General features: G+C 57.9%; 1 protein-coding gene across 1 annotated transcript in view; it reads right to left on the bottom strand.

Annotated features, from left to right (window-relative positions):
• Nucleotides 1-2,829: 2,829 nt before the first annotated feature.
• The window catches only part of PPP1R37 (protein phosphatase 1 regulatory subunit 37), a 40,285-nt gene continuing 22,094 nt past the window's right edge, over nt 2,830-21,020 (bottom strand). The window contains exons 2-13 of the mRNA XM_032485835.1: nt 10,387-10,484; nt 9,369-9,414; nt 9,008-9,108; nt 8,202-8,321; nt 7,595-7,745; nt 7,347-7,502; nt 6,035-6,147; nt 5,235-5,376; nt 4,970-5,136; nt 4,121-4,859; nt 3,694-3,784; nt 2,830-3,594 (exon numbers count right to left, since the gene is read on the bottom strand). Of these exons, the coding sequence (XP_032341726.1) occupies nt 3,702-3,784; nt 4,121-4,859; nt 4,970-5,136; nt 5,235-5,376; nt 6,035-6,147; nt 7,347-7,502; nt 7,595-7,745; nt 8,202-8,321; nt 9,008-9,108; nt 9,369-9,414; nt 10,387-10,484 (1,916 nt within the window). The 3' untranslated portion in view covers nt 2,830-3,594; nt 3,694-3,701. The remainder of the gene's footprint in view (nt 3,595-3,693; nt 3,785-4,120; nt 4,860-4,969; nt 5,137-5,234; nt 5,377-6,034; nt 6,148-7,346; nt 7,503-7,594; nt 7,746-8,201; nt 8,322-9,007; nt 9,109-9,368; nt 9,415-10,386; nt 10,485-21,020) is intronic.

A 21,020-nucleotide genomic window follows, 5' to 3' on the forward strand; every position in this document is an offset into this window, starting at 1 on the left:
AGGTGGGGCTCCGGGGGCGGTGGGCGAGGCTGCAGAGTCAGGGGAGATGAAGGACAGACGGATGTGCACGTTGACTCAGTGGAGAGCGCCCAGGCCTCAGGGAATCCAGGTCCTTGTCCCTACACCCTAGCTTGCCCCTCTGTAGGTAGGGCAGGAGCTGGCATTTCCGAAGGCGGTGTCCCTGGTGACCTCAGCAGGCTGATCCACTCTCTCGGGGTGGCTCCACCCCAGGCCTAATGGGTTAATTAGGCCCCGCTGGCACCTCAGTCAGCTGAGGTGGGCACTGCTGCCTCCCTGGACAAGTAACTGTCCAGGGGGTGCCTACCTTATGGGTCACTCCAGGGCCACCTGATGAGCCCCTTGATGAGGACAGGGAAGTTGAGCAGAGATGGTGCACTTGTAGGACACTGAGTGGGGGCCATAGCCAGGCTGAGGAGGGGCTTTTCCCAGGGCTGGACTCCACCACCATGCCTTACCACCTTCCCTCCTACCGGTGGGACAGAGACCTAGAATGTGTGCACCACGCCTCTGGGCAGCTTCCGGTTCCTCACTGGTCAAACAGCCACACAGGCCTGTGGCGTGCCTGGCCCAGTCCAATGGGGGATGGGGGACCAACACTTAACATATCCTGTGTGACCAGAGGTCAAGGGTATGACTTCTGAGCCAGGGCCCCCAGAGCTGTGGAGACAGTCCCAGAGGGAGCCAAGAGCACTGCAATGATGCCCACCCTCAGGCTGTGCAGTCTGGTAGGGATCCTGACCTCACATGCCTTAGCTCCAAGGCTGGGCACAGCACCCCAACATCCCTGGCCAGTAATTGCTTCAAAATGGACGCAGGGAAGAGAACCAGCCTGGGACTTTACAGGAGCTGCCAGAACTGAAGCACCAGCAGTCCCGGCACAGCTGAGCTAGTGGGATAAAGCTGGACACGCTGGGAGCTGTTTTCCAGTAGTAGCAGGTGAGCCTGCCCCAGAATGAAACCACCGTGGAGACACGTGGGTCCTCGTGACACTGTTAGATCAGTGTCTCTGTAGACGCGCTACTGGAGCCAACAGACATCCTTTCCCTTATGTTCCCTAAGCTAATTTGACTTGGGCTTGTTTTTTACCACCAGAGTCCAAGCTGAAAACAGGCTGGCACTGGGAGTGGGGTGCTCCGGAGGCAGAACTAACCAGTAGACTCAGTTGGCAGAAAGGAGCAGAACTGAGAACCCCCCAGGCCCCAATGAGAAGCTGCTCCCTATTACTTGGTACCAAGTTGTGGCTTGTTTATCTTAGGCTGACCACACACCTGCCAAAGCTAGAGCTGTGGGAGACTTAGAGGAAAAAAAAAAAAACAAAACAGGATGTCAGAGGGGCTGGGTGTGGCCAAGATGGCACCCTGTCCACCAGCATTCAGGGCCTTTCTCTTGTGTGGAGCTTTTGCTGAAAACTTGCCCCTAGAAGGGAGTGCAAGTGGTGTGTCCCCCTTTGCCATCAGGACAACAAGAGGCAGGTTTGCCTTCTCCATTCTCCTTCCCCACCGGCTGCTGGATGCAGGGTCTCCTAGGGACCTAGGGGATGCAGAGCCACCAGAGGGCGGGGGCCTGGGTCCAGGAGTCACTTTGGAGCACAGCTGCCTACCACCCGAAACCCCCACATGCATGAAAGTAAACTCTCCCATGTTAGGATATCGAGATATTTAACGTGTGGTACAGCATCTAGCCAAGTAATAAAACGGCCTCCTGTCTTCACAACAAGCTCGGGTGACGCTTGAATGGCTGAAGGCAAAAGAAAGAAAATACTTGGCCAAAGGAATCTACCTCTGTGATCCAGGACCCCTAAGAGTTGGAAAATTGGGAGCACTGCAGAAATGGTCTATCAGTCTCCTGGGGCTGCAATAACAAAGTCCCACCAACTGGGGAGCCTAGAACAACCAAAGATTATTCTCTGAGTTCTGGAGGCCAGAAGTCCAAAATCAAGGAGTCAGCAGAGCCACACGCCCTCCCAAACCTGCAGGGGAATCCTTCCTTGCCTCTTCCAGCTTCTGGTGCTTTGCTGGCCAGGCTGCTGCCACGGATTCCCCAAGCCCCTCGCCCAGATGGGAGTCCCACCTGTGGGTGTCTTAGGGGGCAGTTAAGAGAACTGGAGCTGTCAGTGACCGAAGGGCAAACAGACAGTGGCCTAAATAGGAAAGCTGTTCACCCCAGACGCCCAGGCAGCTGGAGCAGAAGGTTCCTGGGTTTGCACGGGTGCTGAATGGGCTCCAGGCAGCAATGTTGCAATTCTCATAACCTTCCCACTGCATCTCTACCCACTCGGGCCGGCCTCCCCCGCAGGAAAGAAGGGGTCGGTGCAAAGGCCTTTCTTTTAAAGTGGTTCTCTCCTGAAGGGTGAAACTCAGATTTCTCAGAAATGCCCCACAGCCTTCCAGCCATACGCTCGGTGCCCATGGAGGCACTCTCCCTCCCAAACACCCAGGGCTGCCAGAGCCGGGCTGCTGTCTGTTCTCCTTGAGCTAGAGGTGATCAGGCAGAGGGATGACCTCTGAACTCAAGCACCATGTCCATCAACAAAGCTGAAAGGTATCTGGGGGTTGTTTCCCTCCGAAAAAGGGGGAAATGGGAGTGTACGGGAGACGGCCAGCAGGATGAGTCGCAGGAGCGTGGACGGGCACCAAGTGGGGAGGGGGTGGGAAGACGTGGCTCCTGTCTGGGCAGCCTCCTGTCCTTCCTCTGGGGGACCACTGGCACATGGCCCGGCAGAGGCTGCACAGCTGGGACCTGTCTGCCCCACCCCACGCCCAGAACCCCTGAGGGGGAACCTGGGATCAGCACAAGCAGAAAGCAGGCAAATGGGGAACCCAGCTCTGGTTTATTAGAAAAGGTGTGAACAGAGTTGCACCAACAGGAGCAGCCCCTCCCCCGCCCTCCGCCCGCTGCTGCCTCCCCGCCCCGTTCCACCCCCACCCGGGTTGTAGTGCCTCTCAGGGCGCAGCCTCCAGGGGCCTGGACGGCAGGGTCTCCAGAGCCCTGGCTGCTCCCCACCCCAGCTCCCTGATAGATTTATTGCACTTAAGAAAAAGAAAGCTCTGATCCTCCACTCCCATCTCCCCCCGCCCACCCCCAGCCCAGGCCCTCACCCCGCCTGGGGCTGCTCTGCCAATTCCAACCACCACCATCGCTCACCGCCCCAACCACGCCGTGCCTCCTGCCTGGTCCTGTGCCCGGGGCCACCAGGGGGCCATCCCACTGCCACCTAGGACTCCTGCCCTCGACGGGGCAGGTGTGGCCAAACAGGCCCCTGGGAAAAGGCACCTGGCCTCGTGGCTGATGTCCTCGGAGACCGTGCCAGCCTCCTCCTCCCCGTCCTCCTCCCATCCACCCCCAGCCCAGTCTTCGAGTGTTGAACACATAAACAGAAGTGCTTAAGTCAGGATGGGGAGGGCCGCTCCCTGTAGCTCCTGCACCCTATGTAGTGTTGCTGTGGGGGGTGGGGGTCCCCAGGAAGGCCCCCCAACCCCTGGCGTCCCAGGCCTCAGGAAGGCTGGGGGTGAGGGTGAGCAGATTCTCATGGCTCTGGCCTCAGTTCGTTGAAGACCGACCGGAAAAAAGGAACTTGGGAGAAGAGATGGGGGGTGGGGGGGGGTGCATGTCAGAGCCAGGGGCTCAATTCACTGGCCCCCCAGCTCCCTGGGCCCCTGGCCCTCACCGCACCTAAAGTGTCACAGTGTCTCCTGCCCAGATTCCTGACTGGCTTCCAGCAGCAGCTCCTCGAGCTCCTTCTCGTTCTTGGAGCAGCTCAGCTCTGCGCGGGGAGAAGGGCCGCCAGTCAGGCAGGTGGGCTGGGGCTACCAGTCCGTCCCCACCAGCCCTGCCCCAAGCCAGACCCTCAGGGTAGCACAGGCCCAGGTACCACTGAGACTAGCAGACTCCAGGCAGCAAATCTTCCATGCCCCACCCCCAAGGAGTGCTCCCAGGGAAGGAAGGTGGGGACTGAGGATCAAGTTGCACTTGTCCCCACCCCTTCAAAGGCCATTTTGAAGAGGCGGAAACTGAGACATGCCAACAGGCAGGTGGTTGCCTGGGGTCACACCCAGCACCCAGGGGCCCCCCTGTCACCCAACCCCAGCGCTCCTCTCACCGTGTTCCAGGCCACAGCCGCCCGCCTTGGCCTCGGGCCCCGGGGGCGGCTCTGGGGGCAGTGCGAGGGCAAACTCAGGCTTCAGGCCGTTGGGCAGCGGTGGCCCTGACTGAGGCGGCTCTGGCTGTGGCTGAGGCTCAGATGACCCTAGGTCCTGAGGGCTGACAGCCTCAGCTGGTGGTAGTGCAGGTGAGGCGGGAGGGGAGGGTAAGGCAGGTGGGGATGGAGGACAAGGAGGGGCAGCGGGGGAAGGAGGGGCCGGTGGCACAGGAGGCTCTGCTCTCTCAGGTGGACTCTCCACCCGGGTCACCACAAACACTTTGTGGCCCCGGCCCGGGCTGGACACAGAAATGCGCTGCTCAGTCGGGGAGGAGGGGCAGCCTGGGGGGTTCCTGTCCCCAGGACCCAGGGAGTCCGTGGGGGGCACCAGGGCGGGGCAGGGGGCCTCAGCCCTCTCCCCATCCTCCTCCTCCCGGTCCTCCCCGTCGGAGTCTGAGTCTGAGTCTGAGTCCGGCCCAGGGCTCGGGCCAGGGGCCCCGTTCTCCTGCGCCTCTGCGGCAGGCTCCTCCCCAGGCTCATCGTCAGGCTGGGGCTCAGTGACGGTGATCTCGGGCATGGAGGCCGACAGCTGCAGGCGCTGCTCCTTCTCCTCCCGCTCCCGCGCCAGCACAAAGTTGCGCTTGCAGCCATTCTGGATCTCCGCGAGCAGCGCCTTCTGCGTCTCGATGAAGCTCTTCACCTGTGGGCAAGCAGGCCTGGCTAGGGCTCCAGGTGGCCCACCTGCAGGGGTCCCAGGGCTGCCCTAGGCCGGGCCAACCCCCAACTGCCCGCAGGGGAGGGCCCGCTCACCGCCTCCTTCTTGGGCTCGCGGTCAAGGTCCAGGCGCAGTAGGGAATGGTTCACCTTGAGGGCCAACGACAGTGCCATGAGCCCGCCCGTCTTGATCTCGTTCTCCCGAAGGTCCAGTCTCAGGAGGCGGGGGCTCTCGGCGATGAACTCCGCCACCGCCACCGCGCCTGGGAGGGGGACCGCAGGGGCTGGCCACAGGCCCACACCCAGCTGGCCGCCCCCAAGCCCGGCCTGCACCAGCCCCGTGCCCAGCCCCGTGCCCTACCCTCGCAGGTGAGCTTGGTGGAGGCCAGACCAAGGCGCAGCACGCTGCGGTTGCCAATGAGGCCGTTCTTGAGGTTCCGCACGCCCTCGTTCCCGATGGGGTTGTGACCCAGGTTCAGCGTCTCCAGGCTGTGAGTGTGCGGCTGGAAGTGGGGCGCGTGAGAGCGAGGAGAGGCCCAGAAGGCCAGTCAGGGAAGAGGCAAACACACGGGCTCTCTCCTCAGCAGTGCCCCCGGTCTGAGCCCCAGCACATTCCTACTTGAGGCCGAATCCCTCATATACTCAGAAGTCTCCCAAGTGCCAGCTGCCTGTCCATGCCCCAGCCCTCCGAGTGTCCAGCCAGCCCCCATGCCCCATAGCCCAGGCCCACTCTCTGCCCCAGCCAGCAACCCAGGGACTCTGGCCACAGGCCTGGCCCTGGGCAATTCTTAACCTGGGTATGAGTCTTTTTATCCCATGGGCTTGCTTTAAATACCACATAATAGAAAGATTTAAGACTTACTGAAGGCTTCCAGAAATACTAACTTTCTATGCAAAGCATTTTCACCTCATACAAAGCACTGTACCAGGCTACCGTGCTGGATGCAGAGAGACAATCAGAGGAGAACTACTCTCCTCGAAGGAAAGAGGGTGCAGGGGCTGAAGCCAACACCAAACAGGGCTGAAGGGAGAGATCAGGTTCCTGAACTGGCAGGATGAGCAAAACTGGGAGAGGTGATAGCTGGAAGATGCTGAGAGCTTGGGGTGGGAGAAGTGCTGGAGGGAACAAGGCTGCCTCCCTCCCCTCCCTGGCCGACTCACCAGCGTCATGCCCAGGAAGGCCATGCCCGTGTGCGTGAGCTGGTTGTTCCACAGCACCAGGGTCGCCAACCCCTTCCTCTGCTCCTTGAGGCCCTCACAGATGTAGGCCAGACCTGGGGGAGGCCCGTGGGCAAGTCCTGTCTGTGGTCTGGGAATCTCCCTGGGGCACACTGGCATGGGAGCCGCCCCACGAGTGCTCAGAAGCTCCCAGCCCCCCCCCCCCCCGCCTTGGCCTGCCCAGCCCCACAGGCTCTGGCTCTGCCACCTCCTGCTACTGCACGCCTGCCTCGGGCCTGGCTCACAGGGCTCCCCGATCTCTGGGCCGGGAACACCCCTCCCCTGGGCACCCTGATGAAAGCCTCCCTAGTCTGCTTCCAATCTCTGCTCAAATATCAGCCTCTTGCAGGACAAGGTGGCCAGCCTAACCTCAACGGAAGTTCAGCCCACCATTACTGCTTTATTTTTCTCCAGAGTACATCTCACCATCTGACAGACTCAATATTTTATGAATGTATCTTGGCTTTGTCTCCCCTGAGAGCAGAGAACTCTGCCTCACTCACAGCTGTGAACCCAGAGCCATCAGGCCCAGCACGTGGTAGGTGCTCAGTAAACGTGGTGCCCGGGCCTGGCTGCCCTGGAGGAAGGCTCTGGCCTCGCGGTCCCACTCTGCACCCCTCTTCCTCAATCTCTTCTTCACACTGAGGCTGGAGACTCTGCTCAACAGTGAACCAGGATGAAATTAATTCCTCCCGCTGACAAGGTCCTGCCGACTACTCCCTCTTCACGTCCCACTCACCTCCTGGCTCTCTGGGGCTTTCCCCCAAAACACCTAACATCTAAGCTCTCTCCCACCTCGGGGCCTTTGCACTTGCTATTCCTGCTGCCTGGATTCTTTTCTTAGGCTTTTAAAGTGGCTGGTCCTGTCCCAGCCTCCTCATCCCGGCCCAGAGACGCGTGCCTGCACACCTTAAACAGCCTCTGGTTGACCCTTTATCCTGAGATCCTTGTTGCCTTCAGGGCATTCTTCCCAGATTGTAATTATTTCAATTATCTGGTCAAAAGCCCACCTCATCCTACAGGAACAGCTGAGCGGTACCCTCTCCAGGACGCCCTCCCTGATACCCAGACTGGGTCAGACGCCTGCTCTGGGCTTGTGCAGCCCAGCCCAGTCTGAGTCATCACTGGGGATGAACTGTGAGCCCCAAGAGGGCAGGGCCACGACAGCACCTCTAGCACCACGAGCATGCAGCTGGGCACACAGTGGGTGCTGGATGGCTGGAGTTGGGGTGGGATGGGTGGACCTGGCACACACCTGAGTCCAGCACGTGGTTGTTACGGAGGTCCAGGATCTGCAGGGAGCAGTTGAACTTGAGCAGGTTGCCCAGCTGGGCTGAGTCCTGCAGGCCATTGAGCTTGTTGTCAGCCAAGTACAGTTCCCGCAGAGTCATGTTCATCTTCAGGGCTGTGGCTGGGGACAGCAGGGGAGGATGCTGTGACTGGCCAGGCCCAGGGGACCTGGCCAACAGCCCAAGCCCACCAGCACACTGTCCTGGGGCTCACCGAGCAGCATGAGGGGCCGCCCAGATAGGCTGGCATTCTCCAAGTGCAACACAGCCAGGCTGCTGCGGATGCGCAGGGCACGGGCCACAAAGGGTGCTGAGTGGTCCAGCAGGGGTGTGTTGCGGGCATCCAGGTACTGGAGGCAGCTCGTCTGTGCAGCAGGTGGGGGTGTTAAGCCAGGCTGACCTCAGCCCTCCCTGTCCTGGGAGACCTCCCACCCCTTGTCCCAACATCCCAGCAAGCAGCAGGGCCATCTAGTTTCACAGCTGGGAAACTGGCTGGTGAGGGAAGGCCCAGGTTGGGACCTTGGGGATGAGGAGGTGGTGCTGGTGACAACCGAGCTCCTGACTCCTGTATGGCAGAGAAGCCAAGGAGTGAAATGGGTGTGGTGACCACAGCCACCTCCAAGGGACACATTACAGGCAAGTGGAGGAGGAAGGAAAACACTTGCAGGGAGAGAAGGGGCCAGGGCGGGCCCAGGGCAGGCACCTGTTGGCACCGCTTTCCCACTGGCCTGGAGCCTGGGGCCCAGCACCCTCTGAGGGCTCTTGGAACCAAGCCCTAAGGGCTGGGTGCCCTGGAGAGGGCGCAGGCAGGAGGCGCCCACCTTGCGCATCATGTGGGCAGCGGCCTGCCAGCCCCGGGTGCCGATGTGCTTGTTGAAGGAGATGTTGAGATGGGTGGCCGACTCGTAGTACTCGATCATGTCGAAGAGGGCAGAGGCACCCTGAGCAGAAACAACTGGGCTCAGCCTTAAATTTCGGCCTCACAGGGATGCCAGGAGGTAGGGGCTGAGTGAAGGGATGGGGAGAGCCCTGATGCTGCTCTGGCACCTCTGGGTTTCAGGAACAAACCCTTCCCCCTTTCTGCTGGAGCCAGTCTGCTGTCTCTCACTTGCCCCTCAGAGTAGTCTAAGTGATGTGCTGTGTGACCAGGATAGGCCTCTGGCGTCCCTGGGCCTCAGTTCTCCAGGACCCCTCCCCCTGGGCCCCTGGTGGTCTCCAGGTCTAGGGAGGTGAGAATACCTGGGTGTAAACGGGGAAGGCTGCTTTCAGAATACTTCCCAAACTCTCCCCTGCAGGCGCTGGGTTCCCAGCAAGGGGTTCCTGGAAAGGCTCCTGGTGGCCACACACCTCACCCTCCAGCCTGGCTCCCCAAGTCTCTCCCTCACTTACAAAGCCCCTGCCTGAGTCTGAGGTGGGCCGATGAGACCCTTTCTCTGGGCCCCACCGCAGAGCCCAGCATTCCCTCATCCACTCTGGCCACACCAGACGTCTCCCCATCTTGTTCTTCAAGAGGCCCTGCCCAGCCTTTGTCCAAGAGAGTCCCCTCTTCCTGCCATGCCCTCCCCCCCAAACCTCTTAAGGGGCAGGGAGCTCAGGGAGCGGGCAAGGGCAGTGGCAGGCTGCTCACATCTTCATCCAGGTTTGTCTGCTCCAGATCCACAACCTTGAACTGCAGCCTCTTGAAGACCTCTTCGAGGGCCTCGCAGGTCTTGTAGTCAAGCTTCTCACCTGGGACGAGATGGAGCACCATGCGCCTGCGTGTCTGTGAGCGCACGTCTGTGCCTGCATGCGTGCACTCGCATTCGGGGTCAGGGGCTGGGTGGAAACGGGCTCCAGGCCAAGGGAGGGAGCTCACACCTGTCTCAGGCCCAGCCCTGCCTGCCCTTGGCTGACCCCAGGTAGGCCACTCTCCGCCCTTGATCCACCTCCAGGGAGGCTCTGGCCCTGCCCACTACCCAAGGGCCCCCAGCCTCTGTCCAGACACACACCTTTCAGGTCCAGACAGTCAATGCGGTGCCTGAGGTCTGTGAACTCCTGGGAAAGAACCAACGGTAGTTAAGGCAGGAAGACACCTGCAGGGGCTGAGCTGGACAGTGGGGCAGCTGGGGCTCTGAAACAAGCAACCTTGGAACATTCTGGAGTCATCTGTCCGAAAGGAAGTCACTAAAGCAGAGCGTTAGCAACAGGACCAGGTTGGGCGAGCAGCAGGAAAGGCGCCTTTGAGAGATGGCTGGGGGGCAAGCAGGCCAGAGGTACAGTAACGCCCCACTCAGATAAAAACAGAAACTACCCTGTCTATGGACCTCTGCATAGTGACCTGTTCTCTTACAAAAACACAAAAAGTCAGGAGGGAGGGTATAGCTCAAGTGGTAGAGCGCATGCTTAGCATGGATGAGGTCCTGGGTTCAATCCCTGGTTATCGCCATTAAACAAGTAAATAAACCTAATTCTCTCCCTCCCCTCCCCAAATAACAATAAAATAAATAAATTAAAAAAAAAAAAAAAAACCACAAAAAGGCCAGGGGATGAAAACCCCAAGCTGTCACCAGTGGGAACTCCTGGGGAATGGGACTTGGGCAAGAAGTGAGAAGTCAATTCTGCTTTTTATAACTGTAGTATTTTAACTTTTTTTTTTTTTAAGTAGAGAACATACATTACTTTTGTAATTCAAACTTAAATTTCGTGTACATGGCTTTTCCCCTGGGGAAGAGAATTTCTTTGGGGAGTGAGAGATACCTTGACAAGTAATTTCCTACTTTAATTCTGTACTGTTTAAATATTCATGAAGAGCCTGATTACTTTTACAACTGAAAAGGTTTTCAAAGCTGTATTTACAGAAGCTCTTGGCTGGCTAACCAGCCTGGGCAGGGGGAGTGCTTCGTGCACCCCCTCTTGCTTGGGAACAGACACCACAGGCCCAGGGGCTGCCAGGGTGGGAGGAGGGGAGCTTCACCCCAGGGACCCCCACACCCTGCCCCGACACCGCCCATCCCCAACCTGGTGTACCTGGAGCTGCCTGAGGAGCTTGGGGATCTGTCTGCAGTTCAGCTTCTGGCAGGCCTGCTTGTAGGCGCCAATGACCTCGTCCACGGTCACATTCTGGGCTGCAAGTAGAGAGGACCCAGGCCTGTGACTCTGCGCACCCGGGGCCTCTCACCCACTCCCGCCACAGGCCTCTGCCTGCGCCCCCCTCAACCTCCAAGATAAAAACTTCCTTCCAAAAACCCACTGAGTTCATCCTGCCCTTGAAGCCCCTTGATACGACTGCTACTCTGGGGAGGTAGCCCCAGGCGTCCCCAAACCAACAAGTTAGCCCGACCCTCCACAGCTCCCCACAGCTCTCCGAACCTTCACATAAAACATTACACAACTAACATCACACCACTTTCCTACTTGTCAGCTGTCTCCCCTACTAGACTGGGAGCCCCAAAAGGACAGAGGCTGTCTAAGTCACTACCATGTCCCCAACACCATCCAGCACAGGGCCAGACCCAGAACAGGTGTTTGATTTGTGGTTTTTTTGAATGAGAGAATGAATCCACACTTCAATCTTATGAGGATGCTGAGCTCAGAGAAGGGCAGCACCTTGCCCAAGGTCCACAGCTGGTAAGTGTTAGAGCTAGTATTTGAACTCAGCTCTTAACTGTGATGCCACATGGCCTCTCAAACTTCCCATTCCTGAGACATCCTCAACAGCAAGACATTCCTGGACAGTACTCAGGACTGGGCTTCCTGTCCCAGGGACACAGCAGCAGTCAGGGTCCCTGACATGGCCCTGGTGCCCCATGGTAAGGGGCAGTGGCTGGCAAAACGAATGAGGTAATGCAGCCCAAACCTAACGATTACACAGCCCTGTCCTTGGGAAACTGAGGGCCCGTCACCACGCAGAAGGTAAGCCTGGCCCTACTGTCTACACAGACTTGTCTGTTTCGGACATTTCATAAACAGGGTAGCCTTTGGCGGCCAGCTTCTTTCTTGGAGCAGAACGATTTTGAGTTTCAGCCCCTCTGCAGTGCTGTGCTACTGCACAACTGTCCGACGTATGCATTTTGTTTATCCATTCGTCAGGTGAAGACATTTGTATTCTTTTCAGTTTTGGGCTATTAGAGCTTAGGCTTTTTCCTGGGGCGACCAGGACAGCAGGAAAGAAAGGCTCTGAGCAGGGGAGGGACAGGGTCAGGCCTGGGTGGAGAAAGCTCTTGGGGTCGGCAGGGCGGGCAGGGAATGTGCCAGTGGGAGCCCCTGCAGAGCTTCTGGGTAAGCACCTCCTAGTGGACCCTCCCCTGGCCACTGCTTCGGCCAGGGGCCGTCCACTCCAATCTCATCAAGCACTGCCCTGTCTTGTAGGTGAGGAAACTAAGGTTCAGGGAAGGGAAGCTGCCTCTGTGAGGCCAGACAGCTGGTACAGGGCAGAGTCGAACATTTGCTCCAGAACCCTCTCCACTGTGCTGGGTGAGGGTGGGGATGTCAGGAGGAAAGAAGCTGACGAAAGCCCCAGCCTCCCCAGAGGTCAGGCTTGGTGGAGCCTGCAAGAAGCAGGAGGTGACCAGCAGTCCTCCCCGGTGTCAGCTGCCCCCCTGCAGACCTTGCAAGGGAGCTCTCTGACACTGGATCATGTGCCTGGAGGCTTCCAGCTCTGGCAGGGAGAGGGGGTGGACAGGAGCTGGCCCTGCCTGGAAGGCAGCCCTTGGGACTCGAGCAGCTGCCTCAGGGAGTCCAGCCAAACAGGGTCCACTGACCCCAGGGGATCTGTGAACTTGAGTGGGGAAAAACTACCTCTTTATTTTCACTAACTGAGCTGAAATGAAATTTAGCATTTCCTTCTTATTAACATAGCACACAGTGCACGCACGCACGCACACACACACACACACACACACACAAACAGAAAAGAGATACTGTTTAGCAGACCCTGCCACTCTGTCATCAATAGAAATGGCAGATGCACTCACATCACATAACAGTGACTGCAGATTCTGAATGCTCATCACCACTTTGGAAATGGTAGTCATTTACGCTGCTGCTGTATCCTGGTTATTTCATGTGTCAATGAAAAAGAGTATAAATACTAGATTACTATTTTAAAAATGCTTAATAAGCTGTATTTTAACTGGTATCTTTTGTAATCTTATTTTATTTTTCACCTTTAAAAAGCATCACTCCAAGAAAGGGTATGTACACAGGCTTTATCAGATGGCCAAAGGGAAAAACTGCTCCCCTGGACACAGTCACGTCATAAAGGCGCCAGTCATGTCAGGTGGGGATGAAGTAGGGGCCGGGTACATGTGGGATCCTCATTAGCAGTTCTTGGGGTCCTAGATAGTCTGCAGGAAATAAGACCCTAAGCAACATCTCAAACTGCAGCTGGTGCTTTAGGTGTTCAGCTCAGACATCCCTTCCTTCAGGAAACCCTCCCTGACTGCCTAGGCTGGGCCAGGCTCCCCAAGTCCTCTGGGATCCACCATCCCAGCCCTGCCCACTGGATCAGTATTTGTTTTGAGGAGCCTCCTGGTGACTTTGAGGCCAGGGTCTCTGACCTTGCCACCTCCACACCAGCCACAGGTGCCATCCAGCCACCCCTTCAGCCAGGAGCCCAGGGTTCAGATGCAGGCAGGGCCTTACACAAGGTCACAGCCCGAGCTCAGGGAGGTGACACGGGTCCACTCGTGTACACCAGGGGAAACTGAGGGTAGCGGGTAGGAAAGATGGACAGGCTCAGAAATGGGGGGCCCAAGGCCCAGGGCAACAGCAGACAACAATGACAACTGCATCCTGTCACTCTCCTCTGCTGCCGAGACACATTTCAAGGTGGGGGCAGCACTGGGGAAAGACACTGAAGGAATAAAAGCAGGGGTCCAGTCAGTGCGCTGCAGCATGGGCTCAGCAGCCTGCGGGCACCCCGACCCGGGCTCCATTTCCCCAACAGCATCTCAAGCACGTCCCAAGTCCTGGCCCATCCCAGAGGGCAGACCTGAGAGTGTCAGGTGGCTCGGGAATGACCTGGTAGTAATCATTACGTCTGTGTATTTCATTCATATACTAAGGAAAAAGAATTATCTCATCAAAACCAGCATTTTGCATATATTATCACTTGGGAATGAGATGAAACATATTCAAATTTTAAAACTGAACTACTTTACAAAAAATAAAAAACAGTAAGAAAACGGCAGTACAGGTGGGTCGGAGAAGTAACACGGGGCATTTATACAGCACTACCGCTGTGCCAGGGCCACCCAGCACCTTACAAGCTGGCGGAGTTGGGAGCTGGCGCAGGCAGGCCGGCTTGGGACCCGCCCCTACAAGCTCGTTCGTAGTGATCCTGTGCCAAAATCATCAAGGCCTGCGCCTCGGGTCATCCACCCCCGACCTGCCCAGCCTTAACCTAAGCACACAGGCCTTCGAGTGTCGATGAGCTGCTCTCCTGGCCGCAGTTCGACACCCACAGATGAGCGTGACTGCCTGGCTTTACCCAGCGGCCTCCCCATGGGGGGAGCCATCAGGCGGTACAGGCAGTGAGCCGGGGAGGAGGAGGGCAGCCGCGGGCACAGCTCACACGGGGTGTTACTGGATACCAGGGTGGGCCGGGTGAGAGACCGCAGTAGGAGCGCTGGGGCCAGGTTCTGAAGGGCAGGGCTGCAAGGTGGAGAAGGCCCAGCTCCAGCCCAAAGTCCGGGGCCTGGATCCTGGCTGCCTCCCTCCCGCACTCTGAGACCTCAGGAAGGTCCTCCCGGGGAAGCACCTCGAGCTCCCCACCTGAGCCGTGGGGTCTCACGGTGTAGTTAAAAGCAGGGGCTCTGGAGCCAGAGTGCCTGGGGTTGCATCCTGGCTCCCAACGTAAACTCCAGGACCTCTGTGCCTCAATCACCTGATCCTGAAAATGTGCATGAGTGAAACTACCCCCAGGGTAACTGGTGACTGAGGTAGCAGGAGTCCAGCCCTCAGGCCAGGCTTAGCACACACTGGTCGGTGCCCACAAAAGCACCAGCTACCACTGCCATGTGTTCTCCCCCACGGGGAGGCAGGGACCCAGAAGAAGTTGCCAAAGCACCTGTCCAGTGACGTAACGGCCGGTGAGGCCAGGTGGACACATGGGTGTGCGGAGGCACATGCATGTGAGAGTGTGTCTCAGGTCAGGGCTCCAGTGCATTCGCTCCCAAGCCCAACGCCCTGAAGATCCGACTCAGGCAGGGATTGGCTTAAGTGGTGGTCAGAGAGGAGGGGGCGGGGTGCATGAGGGAGAGAGACCACGCATGCTGGGGGTGGGATGTGCAGAGGTCATGGTTTCCAGCAAGAGGGCCTGGGTTCCAATCCTTGTCCTGGGGAGGCTGGGATAAACATTCGCAACGACCTCTTTCCCTCTCTGAAAGGACACCTGCAGGGTCTCAGCAGATAAGGGACATGAGGGCACCTGCTAAGCAGCTGCCCAGTGCTGGACCTGACTCAGCAGGAGACAAAGCTGCAGAAAAGATGATGATGACAGTGGCGGTCACCATGTCCAGGTATGGGGCCCTTGCTCTGTGTAAGACACCATGCTGAGCACTTTCTACGCAGTTTCTTTCAGACAGCTCCATAACCCTATGGGATTGGCAGTTATAGCTCCATTTTTAATAAGCAGAAGCAAGCTCAGAGAGGGCAAGCCACCTGTCCAAGGTCACAGAGTCAGAAGTGGCAGCCCTGGAATGCACACCCAGACCTGTCTTGCTCTGAAACTGGAACACAGCTTAATTCTCACACTTCCTAGACAGGCCTAAGGGGGAGGAAGGGGCCAGGGACAGAGGCAGGCTGTGGGGTCCCCTGAACTCTGGCTGGGGCCAAGGGGAAGGGGTGAGTTCTGGGGCGGCGCCAGTTTTCCACGAAGAGGTGGTGAGGAAATGAGCCTGCCTCCCACTCCCACCTGCCACGGGCCCTCACAAAGGGACAGAGAGAAACCCGACGCCAGGCATCAGGTGACAGGCAGAGAGGGCTGGCTCTCCTCTGCACACAGGTGCAAAAGCACCCACGAGAGGCAAGGACAGGATGGGCACCAGGGGGCAGCGATGACTCAGGCCATCCCTGCCAGCCCAGAGCTGGTGGGAAAGACAGTCGTCATCCAAGTGGGAGCCAAAACCCAGGAAGCACCGATGAAACCACTACCACAATCAAGGTAGCTAGCATTTTCATCACTCCCCAAGAGGTGCAATTTTCGAATTCCCAAATTACTGTTGGTGTATATAGCTATCAAAATTCATCAAACTGTACATTTGAAATATGTGTAGTTTACTGTACAGGAACTAAAATAAAGTAACTAAAAAAAAAAAAAAAACAAAAACCCCAAAACCAAACAAAACTGGGAAGCAACAGTGTGTATGGAGGGGAAGACAAGGGAGTTGGGAGCCAGCTCTCACTGCTGGGGTTTCAACAGCAAGTTGGGGACACAGACGAGACAGATGCAAACATAGTAGTGGGCAGTGGCCCCTGGGATAGGGTAAGTGTGACAGGGAGGGAGCAGGCCTGGCCTCGGTAAGGACCTGGCTCTCTGTGTGGGACAGGAGCAGCAGGGCTGGGTGCAGAGCAGTGTCAGGAGCTCCTCAAGGTGTGGAGAGGACCGAACCTGCATGAGACCAGGGCTGGGGAGCAGAGAGCCGCCTGGGCCCCCTAACAGGGAGGCTGCTGGGACCAGCACACCAGAGGCTAACAGTGAGGTTTAAGCGCTTGGGTGGCCCAGAGCCAGGCCTGGGTTCTAACCCCTCCATTAGCTAACAGCACATGGCCTTGGCTTCTTGGGGCCTGGCTACTGTACTGCATCAGCAGAGCCGACCTTGGGAACCTGCCTGCCATGCTCTTCCTGCCCTCTGAGGGCGGGGCACCATCACCATTATCACCCCACTTGACAGACGGGAAACCGAGAGCCTCGCGGCGAGTGCGTGACCAGGCCCACGCGGGACAGCGTCTCTCCATGTGGGACCCGAGACCCCGGCTCTCAAGGCTTTTCCTTGCAGGGCTCCCCAAGCTTCTGTGCTCCCACCACTCGAGGTCTGTGGAACACCATCCTCCCTTTCGGAGGCCGTTTGGACTCACACGTGCAGGTGGAAGGCTGGCTCAGAGGGGACTAGATCAGTGCTCAAAGGTGCAGGGAAGCTGGGATCCTGAGCCTACACCCCACAGCAGCTTCACAGGCGGACAAGTGTCAGCTGCACACCTGCCCCTGTGCTGAGTGCCGCCTTGGCCTGTGAAAAGTACCAACTGGCCCTCGGTAGACGGGCACTGGTCCCCCCACCTCCCTCACCATGTCCACCCAAGGACCCCAGGGGTATGTCCACATTACCTCTACTCCTCACTCTCCTCCCCAGAGGTGCCCTGTCCACAGTCCCCGTCATAGTGATCGGTGGAGGACAGGAAGCTGACCATTGTAGGACCGGCCACAGCCCGCCCCAGGGCCTGGGCCAGAACTGTCAGGAACAAGAGCTCTCTTCCTGCAGGAGTGGCTGAGGTGGCCTCCCATTTCTAGAGCTGCTGGCAGCCACCCTGGCATCTACCACCAGAGCGCCTCCCGAGAACAAAGCCGACTCAGAGGAAAGGTGAGCTCAGAGGTGAAGAGAGAGTCCTGATGACGCTGTCTGAGACCCTGGATCCAGGCAGGCCTGAAGCCTGACTATTCAGGACTCCTCAGATCCGTAAGCCAATAAATTCCCCTTTTGGCTTCAGCCCCTCTGAGTTTGGTTTCTAACCCAGAAGATTCCAGCTTAGAGACCATCCTGCTATCCATCAGTAAACACCTCCCGAGGCCTCCTGCCTGCGAAGTTCTGTGCTGGCGTTAAGGGGTCAGGGAAGGCTCTGACAGGGTCCCTGCCCGCTGAGGGGTTCTTATCTTAGGAGAGGGCTATGCAGATGGTCTGCGGAAGCTCCGGGAGGGCACTGCGAATGCTCTGGACTGAGCTAGGACTAGGCGGTCAGGAAGAGCCAGGTCTCAAAGGCCCCTTTTAAGCCTCACCATCAACCAGACCTCCCCCTCCTGCTCCGGGCACTGAGCTCCAGCGACACCTCAACTCCTCTCTTTCCCAGAAAGGCCCAGGGCTTCATCACACTTCATACTCTCCCTCCTCTTACACATTACACTCTCATTTCAACCCTCAGCTCAAGGGTCCCCTTCTCCAGGGAGCCCTCCATGACCCCCCAGCTGGTCAGGCCCCCTCCTCTGGGCTCCCCCATCTCAGCTCTGCCCCACACTGAAATGTCACTGTCTAGGAACCGATCTGTCTCCCCCAAGGGACAGAGAGCCCCGGGGAAGAAAGGCCGGGAATTGTGGTCCCCACTGCCCAGCACAGGGCCAGGCACAAAGAAGGCACCAAGACAGGGTGAGGGAGTGACAGACGGATGGAGGAGAGCACACCTGGCCACTGTCCTAGGTCTGAGGATAGTCTGGGCATTCTGACGGCGGTGGGTGGGGTTGGGTGGCAGGTCTGCCTGTGTGTAGAAAGGCTACTGTGGAGGCCCGGCTGGAAGGACCACTGCACAAGGGAGCCTAGAGGGAGGTGAGAGGGATGCCAGGGCCCAGACCCTGCCAGAAACCACTCACTTGGTGAAACATGCTCTCAAATTCAGAGTGCTCCCTGCACAGACAGGTGCACGCTTCATCTCACCCCGGTTCCCTACCAGGCATTCTGCCAGACGCTTTATGACTGAATTTTTAATCCTCATCGTAATCCTGCAGAGAGGTCCCGAGCCCACGACCCATCACTGCAGAGGAGAAAACCTCTCCCAATGCCAACTGGTCTCCTAGGAGCTGGGAACGGGTAGGGGTCAAAGCCAGGGCTGTTCCCGTCCCACACTGGCGCCCTGCAGTCCTCAGGCCCCCAGGCTTCAGGCTGGACAGACAGGTTTGGGGGGCCCAGAAAGATAGCCTTCTCTAATATCAGGTCAGGGAGGTTCCCCAGAGGGATGTGTCTTTCTCTTTGTGGTTTCTGGGGTCTGGAGAGCCAGTCCTGCCCTCAGGAGAGCCATGCTCCGGGGTTTCCTCATGGTGCCTGCCGAGACCGGGTCTCCACAGGACTGCCACGGGAGCCAGTGGCTGCAGGAGAGTGTGGGCACAGGGCCAGCCTGGTGGGCTCGCATCCTAACAGCCTTCTCCCTCCCCCAAAGTCTCCCAATCTGCAGCCACTGATCCCCACATGCCCAGCCCTATCCCAGGGCCCCCACGTGGTCAGGGAGACAAACCTGGGAATAGTCACAAAGCAGCACCACAGCCACAAGAGAGAGTGGGGAGGGAACATGGAGGCATGAGGACAGACAGGCTGCCATCTGCTGGGAAGGGAGCACCTGGAAAAGTCTCAGAGAGAAGGTCCTGAAGAGTCAGACAGCAAAGAGGAAAAGGCATCCTGGGCAGGGGGAACTTCATGACTAAAGTACACAAGTAGAAACTCACCATTTGTCTGGGTAGTGAGCACATGATCAGGATGGTCTAGACTATGTGAGAGGAGGGGTCGGCAAGGAGGCTTGGGAGAGGCCACCCACGGAGGGCCTCAGTCACTGAGCCCAGGATCCTAAAAGTGTTGGTGGCAAAGCCTGCATGCAGGAGAGGTGCGAGGAAAATCTGGCTCAGGGGCTATAGTAGTCAAGGTCCCCACCAGAGCCTTATCAGTGACATAGGGCCTCAGGGCCTTTACACCTGCTGCCCAGAGCACTCTTCTACCTTATATCCCCATGGATTCCTCCCTCCCTCCCTCCCTGCAGGCCTCTGCTCCGACATCACCTCCTCAGAGGCCTTCCCTGACCACCCCATACAGAACAGCCCCCTCTGTCTCTGTTCATCCCTGTTTACCCTGCTTCATTCTCTGTGTGGCACTTCCCAGACCTAACACAAAGCTTTATAATCTATTTGTGTGCTTACGCTGCAATGAACAGAAGTATTTTACTGCTTTTGTTCACTAAGTATCCCCAGAACGGTACACACGGGCTGCACAGGAGGTGACAGAACAAATGAACGCCGAGAGTGAGGTAGAGCGTGTTCCTGGAGTCAGAAGGACAGGTGTCCAAGTCCCCAGCTCTGCTCAGGCCAGCTGGGTGAACTCAGGGAAGATTCTTTTCGCATTGGGCGCCCCACACTCAGGCACCGAGGGCAGGAGGGCAGTAAGGTCATGGATGCTTAGCCCAGAGCAGATGCCTTCCACACACCCTCATCAGGTGCCCGGTTCCTTCCCATACTCCCGCAGTCCCACACACGTCCCTCTCACGGCCTGGGCTGTCCCAAAGGTGGGGCCAGGGGTAGGAGAGGGGCAGAGCCTCCTGGGGCCCTTCTGCCTTAGGCTGCCCAGCGGCCCCACCACTCCTGCAGGAACGAAGCTTGAGGTCCCTATCTTTGCAGAGCCACGTGTTTTATGCTGCCCACGTGCAGAACTTCCTCATCCCCTGACCCATGCTGCTCTGGGCGCAGAATGTGAGTGTGCGGGGCCCTCCAAGACTGTATAAGGTCCAACTCAGCTGGTTTCTTGAGACTGGGCATTTCTCACGGGAATACTTCACAAGGGCAGGCCACAGGTACTCAAGTCCAATCCTGGTGGGCAGCCACAGAAGGATGCCCACGGAACGCCCAGCATCCAACTGTGAACATCCAGAGGTCCCAGGAGACCAGGCATCACACCAGCTGTTCACCTCTACCCATGGCCACTTCCAAGCCCTCAGGTCCTTGCCATGAGAACCCTGGGATGTGGGTGTCAGTCTTTATGGTGGCACCGGTCAGTTGTTCCAGGGTGGGGAAGGCACTCCCAGCCCCCAATCTCTCTCCTAGGTAACCCCCTACCTTAGGCTGCCCAGTTGCCAGCTCCCGCGCCTCCTCGGCCCGGTTCTCCACCTGCCTGATGACATCCTCCCCCCATACACTCCCCTGCTGTGAATCCTGCAGGGCTCCATTTCTGGGCCTGCAACCAAGAACACAGGCCTCACACGTGGGGAGACGGAGGCCCTGAGTGGAAAGTCCCTCAGCCCAGAGTGGGGGGGTTAGAATCCAGGTCTGTGCTTCTGACCCCACTCCTCCAGCCACTGCCCTGCATTTCCAAATGCTGCTCCTTCCACCCTGTCTCCATCCCCAGAACCCTCCGGGCCTATAGCAGAGAAAGGGAGAGGGAACACACCGTGCACAGGGGCTTCTCTGGTGCTCGGTGGAATCATCTTTTTGCATCTACTCTCAGACAGATTGAGTGATTTAGAAACCTGATTTCATTTATGCCTTCTAACAGCCCTGAGAAGTAGGGATTATCTCCCCTCACCTTCCAGATGAGTTTGGAAAGTGACCTGCCCAAGGACACTTTTCCAGCTGGACGCCAAGGCAGGAGCAAACCCTGTCTGCCGTCCTCCACATCCTGCGCTCCCAACCCCTGGGCTGGTTCCTCGACCAGTCCAGTCCCCAAAGCAGGCAGTTGAGGTTCAGAATTCTTAAATGCTCAGTGACTCTCAGAACAAAGGGAAATTCAAATTAAAGTATGCCGACACACCATTTTTCACCTACCAGACAGGCCAACACCCACAAGCTGGACAGCACGTGCTGGTGAGACTGGGAAGCAGGCGTGCCCTCAAGCAGCTGGTGTATGCACCAAACAGTCCAACCCCTTTCCAAACCAATTTGGCTGTGCCGGTCAAAACTCCAAAAGACAAATACATGTACCCTG

Source organism: Camelus ferus, chromosome 9, assembly GCF_009834535.1.
Source record: "Camelus ferus isolate YT-003-E chromosome 9, BCGSAC_Cfer_1.0, whole genome shotgun sequence".
Lineage (NCBI taxonomy): Eukaryota > Metazoa > Chordata > Mammalia > Artiodactyla > Camelidae > Camelus > Camelus ferus.